Genomic DNA, 13,955 nt, shown 5'->3' on the forward strand with positions numbered 1-13,955 from the left:
AAAACGCTTCCAGCGATGTCAGAACCCAACCCACCTGACTTTACGGTGAAGAAAAATGAAGATTAAACGAATCTACTGTGACCCAACTCGAAAACCGACCCACCATCCCCGGGTTTCGACAGGACGGCGATAAATAACAAACAAACAAAAAAAAAACGCCCCGTAACTTGACTCACCTGTGTTCCGCCTTCCGGTAGTATTTTTTCACGTGCGGATCTCCTCCGAACTGATTACCGACGTCGCTGGGTTGCGGCGACGGGAGTCCCATGATGCCATCGAAGTACATCCCTTTCGGGTGTTGCCGATTATTAAGTGGTTCCTTTATGTGGCCTCCGGGAACGGCGAAGAAGGAGCAGCTGGCGTCGAATGCGGTTGAACACCGGGTGCGCACCGGAATGATTGATGAAGCTGTAGATGCGGGACAGATTAAGATGACGGAGGGTTAGATTAGTATGTTTTGATTTGAATAAATTACTTCCGGCTATAGTGGTTCCATCAATTTCTGATTCGAGGAAATAAACGAATCGAAATGGGAGGATGGATTACCCTAACCACTTTTCATCCGGTGATTCGATAGAACCGCCGGTTGTCGCATTGCGGGAGATACGTTTGAACTTATATCATAAAGATGTTTTTTTTTCTACAGTATAAAAGGTAACTGTCGTTTGCATTGGAGAAAAAGAGAATGAAAAGTGGACAACGATGGGGAACATTATACAAAATCAGTCACTCTAATGGTTCTAAATTTTATCTAAAGACCGATTAAGAATACTTCTTTGCGAATCGAAGGTAAAAATCATCAGTTTAGTGCAAATCTAGAATAGTTGAATTAGCTTTATGCACTTTTCGTAGTGCGAAATTCGCACCAAACGAGCGCAAGTAAAGCTAGCATTAGGCTGCTTCGCGTTCGAGAAAAATGTTCGAAACGTGTTCAATATCGTAGAGAATGAAAGCTGGAAATGAATCCCGTACATTTCTTCTAGGTCAAGGTTCAAACTTAAAAAAAAGCTTGAAATGGCGCCCTACTTCCTGGAAAACAAACGTCATCATCCGTAAATAAATAGTCATTTTCAAGACTCGAAAGCTACTCCAACGGTCCTTTTCAGTACTTTAGAAAACTGTCGTAAACTCCCACTCTAATTCCTAGTTAATATCTATACATATCTCGAATACAGTACTACGTCAATCTCGTGACTATGTCTCTGACATTACCTACTCCAAGTTTTTTTTTCATTATTGATCCATGTTTTACCAATTTTGTTAACCGAATCCTTCAAAAAAAGTGTTTTAATTTTCGAATAAAATATTTAAAAAAATACTAATCGGATCCTAATTTGAAAAACATCAATTTAAAACTTTGAAATAACGCTCGTTTTAATTTTTTTTTTATAAAAACAACATTTTTTCCTTAGAAGAACAATTGCATGCGGAATCGGCTGGCTTTTGTCACGGTTCCCTTCGATCTATCTGTGTTCGGTATAAATAAAGTATTTTTCTGTGATTTAGAGATTTTTTTCACTCACTTCACAATCACTGCCAAAAATCGACTTTTGAACCGAGGCCCGGAGGGCCGAATGTCATATACCATTCGACTCAGCTCGACGAACTGAGCAAATGTCTGTGTGTGTGTGTGTGAGTGTGTGTGTGTGTGTGTGTGTGTGTGTGTGTGTGTGTGTGTGTGTGTGTGTGTGTGTGTGACAAATATGGTCACTCACTTTTCTCGGATATGGCTTAACTGATTTTCACAAACTTAGAAATGAAATGAAATGAAAGGTCTCATAGTCCCATACAAAGTTCCTGAATTTCATTTGGATCCGACTTCCGGTTCCGGAGCTACAGGGTGATATGTACAAAAATTGTGAAAAATATGTCACTCACTTTTCTCCGAGATGACTGAACCGATTTTCACAAACTTAAATTCAAATGAAAGGCCCTACGGTCCCATACAAAGTTCGTGAATTCTATTTGGATCCGACTTCCGGTTCCAGAATTACAGGGTGATATGCACAAAAAATGTGAAAACAATGCATTAAAAATGTGAAAAAAAATCACTCACTTTTCTCGTAGATGGCCAAACCGATTTTCTCAAACTTAGACTCTAATGAAAAAAAAATGAAAGGATTCATGGTCACGGTGTCAAGCACTAGTTTGGAAAAATGATGCTGACTGTGTGACATTAAAAATGAAACATGCTTTTGTGAACTACTCTAACCAATCTGAATCAATTGGTGTCAAAATTAGTGTCCAAAATTATTTAATAAAATTATGAAATATATTTTCATGAGACTGTTATGAAAGAAAAGAAAGGCATTATCACACCACTAGGTGGATTAAGAAGGGTTTTTGAAAAATCAATTAATCATTTATTTTCCAAAATTCACAGTTATTTAACTGTACGACTATCTTTTGAAAAGGGCCAAACTTTTCTTTTCACATTTTTTTTTCAAAATAGTATAATTTTATTTTTTCAAATGGTATGAATGGTATGGTCGAGAAAAACAAATCCTACAAAAAAGTGTTGTACTAGTTATGTTCCCAAAACCAGTCAAACTTTCTAAAAGAAATCAAAAAATTGCCAATCAAGTCCTATTCTGAAAAACATCAATTTAAAAATTTTAATTCGATTTACAAAATAACACAATTTCTGAAAGTTTTTGGTAAGAAATTTTTTTTATCCTTTAAAGTGGTTAATAGGGAGCGACATGGGACAAAAATTCATAACAAAAAATGTTGTTTTCTGGAAATCGAACTTAAATTTTTCCTAGTGTAGGACCCGGTTTGACATTTTTAAGCATTTTTATTGAGAAAATTTGACTGATTTTGAAAAAATCACTACTACAATACATTTTTGTAAAATGACAAAAACGTTTGACCTCTTTCAAAAGTCTAGATCAATCTTGAAAGGAGTGTATAGAAAATAAGCTATCCACATACATTTGTGTTGTACGCATGTATTTGTGATGGTTTTTTATGGTCAGATCACAGCATGCTGTGCGTTTGGCTGTCAGCTTTCGTTTGTTTACTTGTTTGTGCGGTTGAAATTCTGCGTTTTCAAAATGTCGCGTATTGAAAAGGAAGTGAAAATTAAGGTTCTGGACACATGGCTAAATAAGAATACTATGCGAAAATTGTCGAAGCGGTTTGGAATTCATCATGCCATAGTTGAAACCATCATTATTAAGTTTGGGGAACACTATTCTTTGGATGAGCTACCAGGAAGAGGCAGAAAACCCGGTTCTTCCAAGACGAAACTGGACCAGAAAGTGGTATCTCTAATAATGAAGAACAAATCAATGTTAATACGTAATTTGGCAAAAAAGCAGGAACGAGTATCGGAATGATCCAGCGTATCAAGATGCAAAATCACCTGAAGACCTACAAGAAGCAGAAAATCTCGAAACAAAGTGTAAAACAGAAGAAGCGAGCAGCAACAAGGACCCGGAAATTGTATTCGCGTCTTTTGCAGTGTCCAGATGCATGCGTTTTGATGGACGATGAGACTTTCGGAAAGGAGGACTCAAAAACCCTTTCAGGTCCACAATACTTTACTGTCGTCGTTGGGGAGGATGTGAGCGATGCGGACACGATTCAAGTGAAGAAATTCGGTCGAAAGGCAAGCAATATGTTCCTGTGGTTTGAAGTCAACTATTTTTTACACTACCGGAACTATAAATGCAGAAATCTATCGATCTGAGTGACCTCCACTGTTTTGGCCGGATTTAGTGTCGGCTCACTATGCCAAAACCACTCTCAATTGGCTTACGGAAAAGGGTATAAATTTCGTCGAGAAAAAAATCAATAAACCAAATTGCCCTCAGCCTCGACCCATCGAACATGACTGGGCAATCGTGAAGAGAATCTTCAAGAAGACTGGTAAGGCAGCTGGGAACATGCAGGAGTTTGGGCTCGAGCGTCCGAAAAATGCGATGCAACACTTGGAACTTGATGAAGAGCGTTCGATCAAAAGTTCGAAAATTCGTGAAGGAATAACTTAAATTTCATCCGGTTTTCATTATGTTCAAGTTTAACCTCGTACAATAAAGGATTAGTTTGAATAAAATATCGTTTTTTATCATAATTTGAAAGAAAAAGTTATGGATAGCTTATTTTCGATACACTCCTTATGCAAAGTGACTTTTTGTGACACGGTCCACATGGTCAATAAGTTTCATTCAAATTCTGAGAGGGTGCTGCCAACACTTGTTTGAATTGGCGCGAAATTCATCTGATACTAAAAAAAGTGGAGGTTTTCTGCCTGCTGAAGAAATAAACTAGCTCCAGTGAACTTTTCTCTGCTCCACAATAAACAATGAACAAAACTTTCAGTTTTGCAATGACAGAGTGGAAACATATATAGGAGAAGCCAAATGAATGATAAACTCACAGAAAAGATATTTTTTTGGAAAAAGATACGCTCAGAGACAGAACTCGAACATGCGTTCTTATGTGCATACGCGCGTTTACCATTTTCGTCACCCTGAGCTGTGGTAGACACAGTTCTACCGCAAAACTGTGTTTGGTAAGCCCATCTACCACAACTCAGGGTGGCGGAAATGATAATGGATTTTCCAGTTCATAGATAATTCTATTGAAATTATACAAAAAATTGATTTGTGATTAGTGGTATTTATTCATATATAGAACTATAACCAAAAAGTTTCGTGTTTTAAGCTTTATAGTGTAGTTATAATTATTTTCCTTTTGCTCTCTTACAATTCTCAATACACAATTTTAACCAATTATCAGAACAAATTGGTTCAAATGACACGTGCCCCTAAAATAGGAGGACTTGGATTTAGTGAGCCTTTTTTGAATTGCCTGCAGTCTTATTTGATAGGCCGTTCTAACTAACTCGGGGGTACCTCAAGGCAGTCCTGATTTTTGCTGTAACTGAATGATTTGAGGCTTGCGTTGCAATGTCAAAAACTATCATTCGCCAACGATTTTTAATTGTACAATCTTTTCAAAGATCTGGAAGATGCCAGATTCTCGCGGAAACAGTTGGATATCTTCTTCAGCTACACTACTGTTTTCTTTCAAAACAAACGACTAGAGAGGAAACATTTTCGTCTCTCACTGCTACAAAAAAAAGTGCCAACGTCACTCGTTCCCCTACGACAAGACGAAACCAACATAACGTCTGCAGGGAGAATCAGTCGAATTTCAATTCTCATTATTTTTCCGATATAATGAAAATCTATGAAGTTTGACTATGAAGAGTGTCTAAAATATGATAAATCGAAGTAATTACACCCCTTAGAACCTCTTTGGAAATTAAAACTACTGTAGATACGAGCACCATAAGGTTAAAAAGTAATGTGAATCGTTTTCTGTCATTATCGATTCTCGAAGTTTCGGTTGAATATCGATACTGTACAGTATACAATTTTCATTGAAAACCAAAAATGACTGAAAGAATATATGAGAGAAAGAACACAATTATGAAACTATTGTTTCACTATTGTCGTTGACTAGACATGGATCTCGTTTTCAAAATTTGCAAGCGGAGCTGAGAGTCTAGATTAGATTGTTTGGCGCAAGTCACCCATACAAAAAAAATTTCGGCAGAATTTGTCATGGTGGTATTTTTGCGAAGAAGTCTGCTGCATACCCAGAAAGTGTGATTGTAATCTGAGAAAAAGTTGCCAACATCTGTTGAAGTTGGCGCAAAATTCGTGAATAATTTTACCGTTTGGTGATAATCTGACAGTCGAGTAGTTATTTAAGCCGTTGTCCAAAATAACATGATTGTTGCAGTTCGATAGTAATCTTCCGACACTGGGAAAAAAGTGCAAGTTTCAGATCTCTAGCGAAAACCACTTTCACTTTTTTTTTCTTTTTTTATACTGTCAAAGACAATACCTTAATGAAAAGTTCTAATATATTGCCAAACAAAGTAAATTTTACACAAAGATTTTCTAATGTTTTCTGTATTTTAATGATTAAACTACTTATTTTCATTATATTTTCAGTGCAAAGGAAATCCAAATAAATCTCCAATCTTGTTTTTTTTTCAATTAAACTAAATGCCCTCATAAATTGAAAATCATTAGATTATGAAATGATTATTGACCTCATTGGTACAGTTTTCGTAAAATACCCGGATAAAAAATACACTGAGGTCTTGCTTTACGCGGGTTTCCGAAGTTACGAAGTACCGAAAACCCTGAATAACTTCAAAGTATAGCCGGAAAATAAATCGAAAGATGGACTTTAACTTTAACTTTTTAACTTTACTATCCCTTTTAAAAGTCTTCCCAACGCTTATTTAAATACACAATAGAAACAGTTGAAACAAAGGGAAAGAATTTTCAAACCGCTAAATACTAAATTCCGTAAAAAAAATAATGCAACGTAAATTTCCGCAGATTGCTCCCTTGTCATACAAAAATGATGCTCGGGGTTTTGTTAAAAATAAAATTACCGACAGCTGAATGGATGGAAACGAACGGAACAAATAACCCACTGGGATTCGTCATATTTTTTTTTAATGTTTTGTGCGTGTTGCTACACATTTCACATTTTGATTCCACATCGGAATCGAAACAGTTCAAATAAAAGTAAAATATTGCCAACAATAATATTGTGCCACAAATTTTCGCAAATCGCACCCTTATCATGCAAAGATGATGCTCCGGGTTCCGGCAAAATCAAATTCAACTATCTAGCAAATCTTTTTTATACAGAAAAGTAATATTGTGCTGAATTGAGTCAACCAGTTCTAAGGAAATTTTCCTCAGAGGAACTCGTCATTTCTGAACAATTGGTTACACCATCGCTTGTCGTCTAGCAGCGCTACTGCTACACAGCAGCCTACCTGAAGCCTTGATTGTTTCGTTGTGAGCAATCATTCTACCAACGCAAATCCAGATAAGATAGCGTGTGTGTCAGTTGGTTTAGCGCGTTCGGCCGTTTGTCATTATCGCATTGGCTTGTTAGCTACATTGCGGTGGTTATTAACTTATAACATAGCTTGTCTACTTCAAGTTCGGCTATTTTTGTTCACTCGTTAGCAGTGAAACGTAACCAGTCAGCAAGCCGAATATATCACTTTCTTTTGACACAAGTCATGTGAAAGAAGAAAACTGCGGGAAGCGTGCAAAATCTGACGGTGGATATGTGCATTTTCGCAATTTAAAAAAAATGGATTTTGACAGATGCTCATTAAAGGGATTTTGCTTTTTATTTCCTGGTCCCCTTTTTTAATTATCAATTAAAGTCTATCGCATCTTTCAGCTATTCAGGAAGTGTTTATCACAAGACAAGGTTTGACAGTCAATCTTTCATAAGAACATATTGAAGCTTTCAAAAAATACCAACACGTACTGCTTTTCATGACTGGAAATCAAACTCAGCAGTCCTTCGCAATGGTTGCTCGTTTCCTTGACTATGGACATAACTTTCTCTCCGTTATGACAGCCGTCGAGTGACACGCTTGTGGTCGGAATATATCATTCTCGAGTGACCGCTCTTAAAAATAGCATCTACCGTGCCAAAGTGGGAAACATTAAAATATTTCGTTGAACACGCGTTCAGTTGCCATTCGAATGTCAAATATTTCAAGTTCATTGTGCTCAAGTTACACTGAAGTTAGCTCTGTTTGTAGGTCTCTGTTTTCGCCGATAACCAGTAACGTAAAACTGGTTCGGATTAAAAGTGACCATGACATTCAATCCTGTCACAGTTCCGGAAAATTCTACCGAGAATGTAATGGAAAAGCAAAAACCAAAGCCTGGAAAATCAATTTTTTCCCCGCACGCTCTAAATTTATCCCACTTGGTAAATCGATTGCCATACAGCAGTAGGCGACGGTGTTACGAAGAAAAAAAAAACACCTACCTGATTCGTTGAGAAGGTTCCGCGGGTAGCACCGGTTACCGGCTCCTACCGGGTGATGACAAAACTGGACAGCGGAAAAGGTTGGGTGCGATGGAAATGAACGAAACAAAGTACGCACCGGAATCGTAATGATATTTTTCACCGACAGCCACACGCACACAAACACAAATGGGACAGCCAGCCAGGAAGAGTTTCTATTCTAGGAAGGAAAATTTCCGCCTCTTTTTTCTGTGATTTCACATCGAAATAGACAATCGAACACCGAATCCACTGAGCTCATCCGTTTTTGTCGTACATTAACACTGGAAAACACTACGGTGAATGTTGCTACGTCGGAAAAATGCAAATTTATGACGCGAACCCGATCAAATTAGTCGAAATCTAACACCGTGGGGAAAAATCATGTGTTGTTTTTCCTACGTTCGCCCGAGCATGGAGATACCGACGGCGACGCTGCCGCTGTCAAATTTTGTTTTGTGTTTGGCTCCCACCGCGAGAGAACTGCTGCTGGTGGTGAGTGCGTGAGAGTTCGAAGCGCTCGTATACTCAGCTCTCGCGGCTTTTTCTCTATAGATCGATTGAAGCACGTGTGAATCGACGATGGAGGGTAGTTCGCTGAATGTGGACAGTATACGGTGGACGGCAGCGATGCCAGGTTGACGAAAAACTCTAAACATTAATGGATTTCGAGAAATTTTAAGGAAATTTCAGATTTTCTACTGAAATCTATGGAATTAACTACCAACAAACTCAACAATTGTGAAACATTAAAGAGGAATCTTTATATTAGATTTTCTTGCTTTTCATGAGATCTGCTGAAATGCGGTAGACAATTAAAGATAAACATTTGAAAAGATCCTACACGCAGAAAAATGGTTTATGGTAAAAATAACAAAACAATTAGTAAATTTTCAAATTTGATTTAAGTTGATTTCAAGCTATAATATGATTGTTTTGAACCAATTTCTCCCTTAAAATTCAACAATGATCTCGAACGAAAAAAATATTTGTTCCGGCCGTTGTTAGCGTTGAAAATAAACTAACTATTTATTACATATCAACAAAAGTTGAGTTGAGATTTTACCGGCAATGTCTAAGTTGATTCAGTCCTGCTATACCTTCATACCAAGAAAAAAAAGTTCAATTTGATTGATATAACTACATTTACTGTTTACTGCGGTTCATTAGTTTTATTTCATATAAAACAGCATTTCATCTGATTCATTAACTTCATTGGGGCTTTTCAACAATTCACGCCTATGTATTGAACATTAATAATATTTCGAAAGTTGCATAACATGAAATAGTTTCTTTACGAAAAAATATTTGATTCAGAATCTTTTTCTTGGTCGGACTGGAGAACCGAGTCATTGGATACCTACAAGAAAAATTAAAATATCAAGGCTTGATCGAATTAACTACATACCAGATAATGTGATCGTCTCACAACAAAAGAGCTGAATATCCTAAATTTTCAATCAAAAACTTGGCTTTCAACAGTCTGAAAACGAATATGAATCAGAATAAAAGTAGTATCAAAAATTACTTGGCAAATTAGTTTGAGATAAATAATTTTATTCTTAACATTCACCTAACGTAAGAGTTAGTTGAAATAACTAATCGTTTATATTTTAACTAAAAACTTAGTCAATAAAGTAAACAAGTAAAATATTTGCTATATCAAATCATATTTTCGTTTGTCACTATTTCAATAAAAATATTGTTGTGAAATTTGGGTATTTTTACAATTTTTTGTTCTGCGCGTAAGTATAAATGACACATTCTCGTTGTTTACTTTCTCTTTCAATTATTTCGGTATTATCTGCAATTCTTCCTTCTGACGTTTTACATAGAATATTTGTTAAAACTATCGCTATCACTACTAAATATAAATTATCGGAAAATTCAGGAATATCCCGTATTATTTGAAAGAAAAGTTTTTAAACAAAGAGAAACTATCATTTGCACTTACACGCTTAGGAAAAAATACTCAGATTTTGAGTACTAGTTACTTATTTTCATGTGATACACGGAAACGTCAAAAATTGAGTAGTTACTCATGATTATTATGAATAATTCGTACTCTAAATTGGAGTCTTATAATAGAATTGCTATTTCAGCGAACCATTGAAAAATTGAATGAAAAATTTTATGAAATTATTTCCCATTTTTTATTGCTCAAATTGCAAAATTTTGAATTAATTTGAAATAAAATTTCACACAAAATTTGAGTGCTAAAGTCTAAACTCAGTGAATGAGTAGATTTTACCCAAACATCGTTTCCAGGGGAAGAACTCAAATTTGAGTAACTAAGGGTTTACTCTAAATTAGAGTTGTTCCACTTTTTCTGCATTCATTCGGATGAGTGCGATCTTACTCATTTTTGAGTAACTTTTTCTAAGCGTGTAGGACTGCTTATTAGGTTTTTTATCGTGACGACACAAATGAACAAGTATTCATCCTTGACAGTTCAGCGGTACTGTTTACAAACAAGCTTGAACAAAAATCGAAGAGCACATCTAAAACAATCATCTTTACACTTTGCAACTAGTCACTTTTATTTAATAAATATCAAAAACGAACCGTATTCAATCGTGAACAAATGTTTTAAAACTTTATTTAGGCGATACGGACCGTAAATGGTCTGATCCAATTTGTCAATAAACAAACAAAAGAAATTTCTGTTTACAAACAATACTGCTGAACTGTCAAAATGTGTTCATCCGATTGAGGTTAGCAGTGACGGTAAAAAACCTAATAATGTTCATCCTTAATTGACTGTGTGCGGCTGGGGATGTTTTCAATGCAGCAAGTTTATGTTTACGAATATTTCTAATACTAATTTATTCGTTCATTATTTATATTATTGAAATGATTATTTTTATTTTGACTTCATTTTATCACTTTCTCCAATCTGTGGTATTAGGTTGAAGACGTCGAGGTGGCTCCCGAGGCATTCTTGTCGCAGGTTCGAATCAGAACCCTCGACGATTTTATTTCTATTCGTTTTGGTTCATGTAAAAGTTCCGAATTATTAATTATCTAATAATAGTTCCATTGAAACTTTCATTTCCACGACATGTTTCGGTTTCGCATAGGCGAATATCAAATTTATGAATGACACTTTTGACAACTTTCCATTGTCATCATTATCAAATGCTTCAATATACATTTGATAGTCATTTGAAATTTCAAACTTTTTTGACACCAAGCTCCGTTTTACCGGTTTATTCAAAGCAAAAAAAATATAGCCAGTGAAGTTGCATTAGTCAATTTTTCACTAGCGCTTAGCTAGAGGAAAACAACCACAAGGATTTGTCTGATTGATATACCAAAGCAGATACACCTTGTGATCGATGAAATCAATTAGATTTTCTAGAAATTCTTGTCTCAGGTTCAATCTCGAAACCCTTCGGTGAAATGGCATTCGGCACAATGACTCTGACCGGGATGTTTTTGTTTACGCAGAAAAAATATTGTAAAAATTAATAAATTCCGGGTAACTCTAGCGATTTTTGTTGAACATTTGTTTGGAACAATCATTTTTTAGTTGAAAAAAGCATATTTCGTTTGAATTTTCAATATCTCTGTTTGAAACCACGAATATTTTTTTGATTCCATAGATAACTAAACTTTTACTCAAGTAACACTTTGGATTATAAAAATGACAACTCCCACAGAAAAAAATTAGGTCATTTTGAGCCTCGAGATTTGGACTAGGCCGTAGTTTCGGCCCTGTTGTGATAGTGTTTCAAGATAAGATACCTCTTCCGGTGTGTGTTTGTTACTGCTAGTAAACCACCAGTGGTGAAAGCCTAAACAGTCTAAAATTTTTCACCGCATCGAAAACAACTGTGTCGGAAGCGATGACGTCGTTGGAGAATAAATTAACTGTTGACCAAACGGATGAGATTCGAGTACCTAAATTCCGATGCGAAATATTGCAAGTTGTGCAAGATGTAAGTCATCACTTTTTTTGTCAAGTAAACTTGGAATATATAGGCTTGTTCCATTCACAGTTTTGTGGAATAATGACACTGGTGCTGATTCATCCACTTTTCTACCACTACAAAGATCCTCGTTTTGTCCCGCCGGTCCCTTATCAAATCTACGCGTTTCTGTTGTTCAACGTCGTTATCCTGAGTGAGCTGATCTTTTGGGATGAGGCAAGTAGAGGTAAAATTCACAAACGGTTTGGATTGACGGTGCAGACTTGGAGTACCCTGGTGCTGTACTACTTTGGCTTCGTGAGCCTGCTATACTATTTTGGTTCGTTTATGCTACTGGTATTCCAAATTGGAATTTACAGCACAGGTGTCAACATATTGACTGGAGTGATGGGCTTATTGGCCAGTTTTGCGTACGCATACCAGTGGTGGAAGCAATACAGTATGCGTATGGGAATCGAGACATTGTCGGAAGCCAGCAATGAAAAAGATACGGGAAGTGACTAATTTCGTATAATGTCTGTGGTTAAAAGTCGTGATCGTAGGTACAATAATGAATTATGTTTAGTGAATAAATATGTGCAAAGAACGTCATACCCGCAATACAAAATTTTTAATATCAACTTTGATCCAAACACAAACTCAACGTAGAATGGTTCTACTCCATGGATATACGAAGTCCTTAAACATCTGCAGTTTCCTACCGCAAAAAACTTCCGTCAGATACAGATCGGACTGTTTTGTTGGCCAAACCCATGCCATCTGTCCAAGTGTAGATAATCTGTACCATGCAGTGCTGCCAGTGCGACTTACAGAAAATGATTGATTGCGGAAACGGTGTGCAATTGAAAAACTAAGATCAAAATTAATCTTTATATTAATGGAAGTTATTAGGGAACCTGAATTTTTACAAACTAACCGGAATTCGAATGAGCTTAGAAGGGATGCCAGTTTATTTGACAACGTAGTAAGGCTGAAGTTGACATGAAAAAGAAAACCTATAAAGATAATTCCAGAGATAAGATATCAGCAAAGGTTTCTTTGTGGAATTGTTAGCTAACGCTAGAGTGAAAATTCTAACAGTTGAAAGTTTTAAGCCAAAACGAAAGTAACTACGTCAAAAAGCGATGACCGTTACAGTGCCGATATCGGAGAAGGAACCGAGCATCGACAAAGCGGTTCCGAGTGGTGAACCTTGCAAGGAATGTTCGTGCAACAGAAAGAAAAAGAATGACTATCTCTGGTCGATACGCGGAATATTACAAATCGCGCAAATTGTGAGTCACCGTTTCCTATTTCACTAACACTAGTGATATGAATGTTTTTTCCCCGTTTTTCAGGTTTTTGGATTGGTGGCACTGATCCTGATCCATCCCCCTATGTTTTATTGGAACGGTTCTCATTATTTTATGATGTTTCCTTATTATACCTACTTCTTCCTGACCTTCAATGCTGTGTTTCTGAGTGAGATCATTCTATGGGATGAGCTGAGTGAAGGCAAAGTACGCAGGAGACTTGGATTGGAACGTATTTGGAGCACTATGATACTCTACTATCTCGGGATTATGAGTTTGCTGTACTACTTCGGCTCGTTCGTATTGTTGGCATTCAGTATCCGTTTCGGACAAGAGAACATTGTTGCCGGAGTGCTAGGGTTGTTGGCTGGCTATGCATATACACACCACTGGTGGTTGCAGTACACGGTTCGGGTGGAAGCAGAGAAAGTTCAGGAGGCTCTTTCATCAGTGTAGTATCCGTAAAGAGCGAACTCTGTTCTTGGGATCCATTAATATTGAACTATTATCTTGAAAATAAAACTGTTACATATAACATTGTCAGACTCAACCCAGAAATTAAATGTCTCATGCCTTGTTTTTGGTTGGTTACAAGCAAATACTATAATCTTATGTAGTTTTCACTTGAATCTGAAGTTAAATTCCTTAAGAAATTGAAATCATTAAAAAGATATCACAGATCAGGCGTTTCAGACTTCAGGAAAAAAATTGCAGAGGAACTCTGACTAATAGAATATAACTTTTTGACGTGAATATGTCTTACTTTACTATGAGGTGCCTTTTGAAAAATTCGGAATAGTAGTTCTAGAATTAAAATCGGGTTTTGAAAAAAATATTCAATTCCAGAATTCTACAACTACATTCAGAATTTTTT

At 36.4% G+C, this 13,955-nt stretch overlaps 2 protein-coding genes across 2 annotated transcripts in view; one reads left to right on the forward strand and one right to left on the reverse strand.

The window, feature by feature from the left end:
• LOC131426535 (cytosolic purine 5'-nucleotidase) overlaps positions 1-8,289 on the reverse strand; it is a 66,529-nt gene extending 58,240 nt beyond the window's left edge. The window contains exons 1-2 of the mRNA XM_058589348.1: positions 7,840-8,289; positions 177-408 (exon numbers count right to left, since the gene is read on the reverse strand). Of these exons, the coding sequence (XP_058445331.1) occupies positions 177-286 (110 nt within the window). The 5' untranslated portion in view covers positions 287-408; positions 7,840-8,289. The remainder of the gene's footprint in view (positions 1-176; positions 409-7,839) is intronic.
• Positions 8,290-11,576: 3,287 nt separating this feature from the next.
• On the forward strand, positions 11,577-13,616 carry LOC131426538 (uncharacterized). The gene is made up of 3 exons (XM_058589350.1): positions 11,577-11,798; positions 11,859-13,063; positions 13,127-13,616. The coding sequence occupies exons 2-3, from the start codon at positions 12,914-12,916 to the stop codon at positions 13,535-13,537; spliced, it is 561 nt and encodes a 186-aa protein (XP_058445333.1). The 5' UTR covers positions 11,577-11,798; positions 11,859-12,913; the 3' UTR covers positions 13,538-13,616.
• Positions 13,617-13,955: the final 339 nt, after the last annotated feature.

This window comes from Malaya genurostris, chromosome 1 (genome assembly GCF_030247185.1).
Source record: "Malaya genurostris strain Urasoe2022 chromosome 1, Malgen_1.1, whole genome shotgun sequence".
In the NCBI taxonomy this organism is placed as follows: Eukaryota; Metazoa; Arthropoda; class Insecta; order Diptera; family Culicidae; genus Malaya; species Malaya genurostris.

Bases quoted from the DNA above. Each gene is read 5' to 3' on its own strand.
- LOC131426538 (XM_058589350.1), top strand. From the start codon at position 12,914: ATGACCGTTACAGTGCCGATATCGGAGAAGGAACCGAGCATCGACAAA. The intron at 13,064-13,126 runs GTGAGTCACCGT...CCCGTTTTTCAG, and splicing joins TATTACAAATCGCGCAAATT to GTTTTTGGATTGGTGGCACT.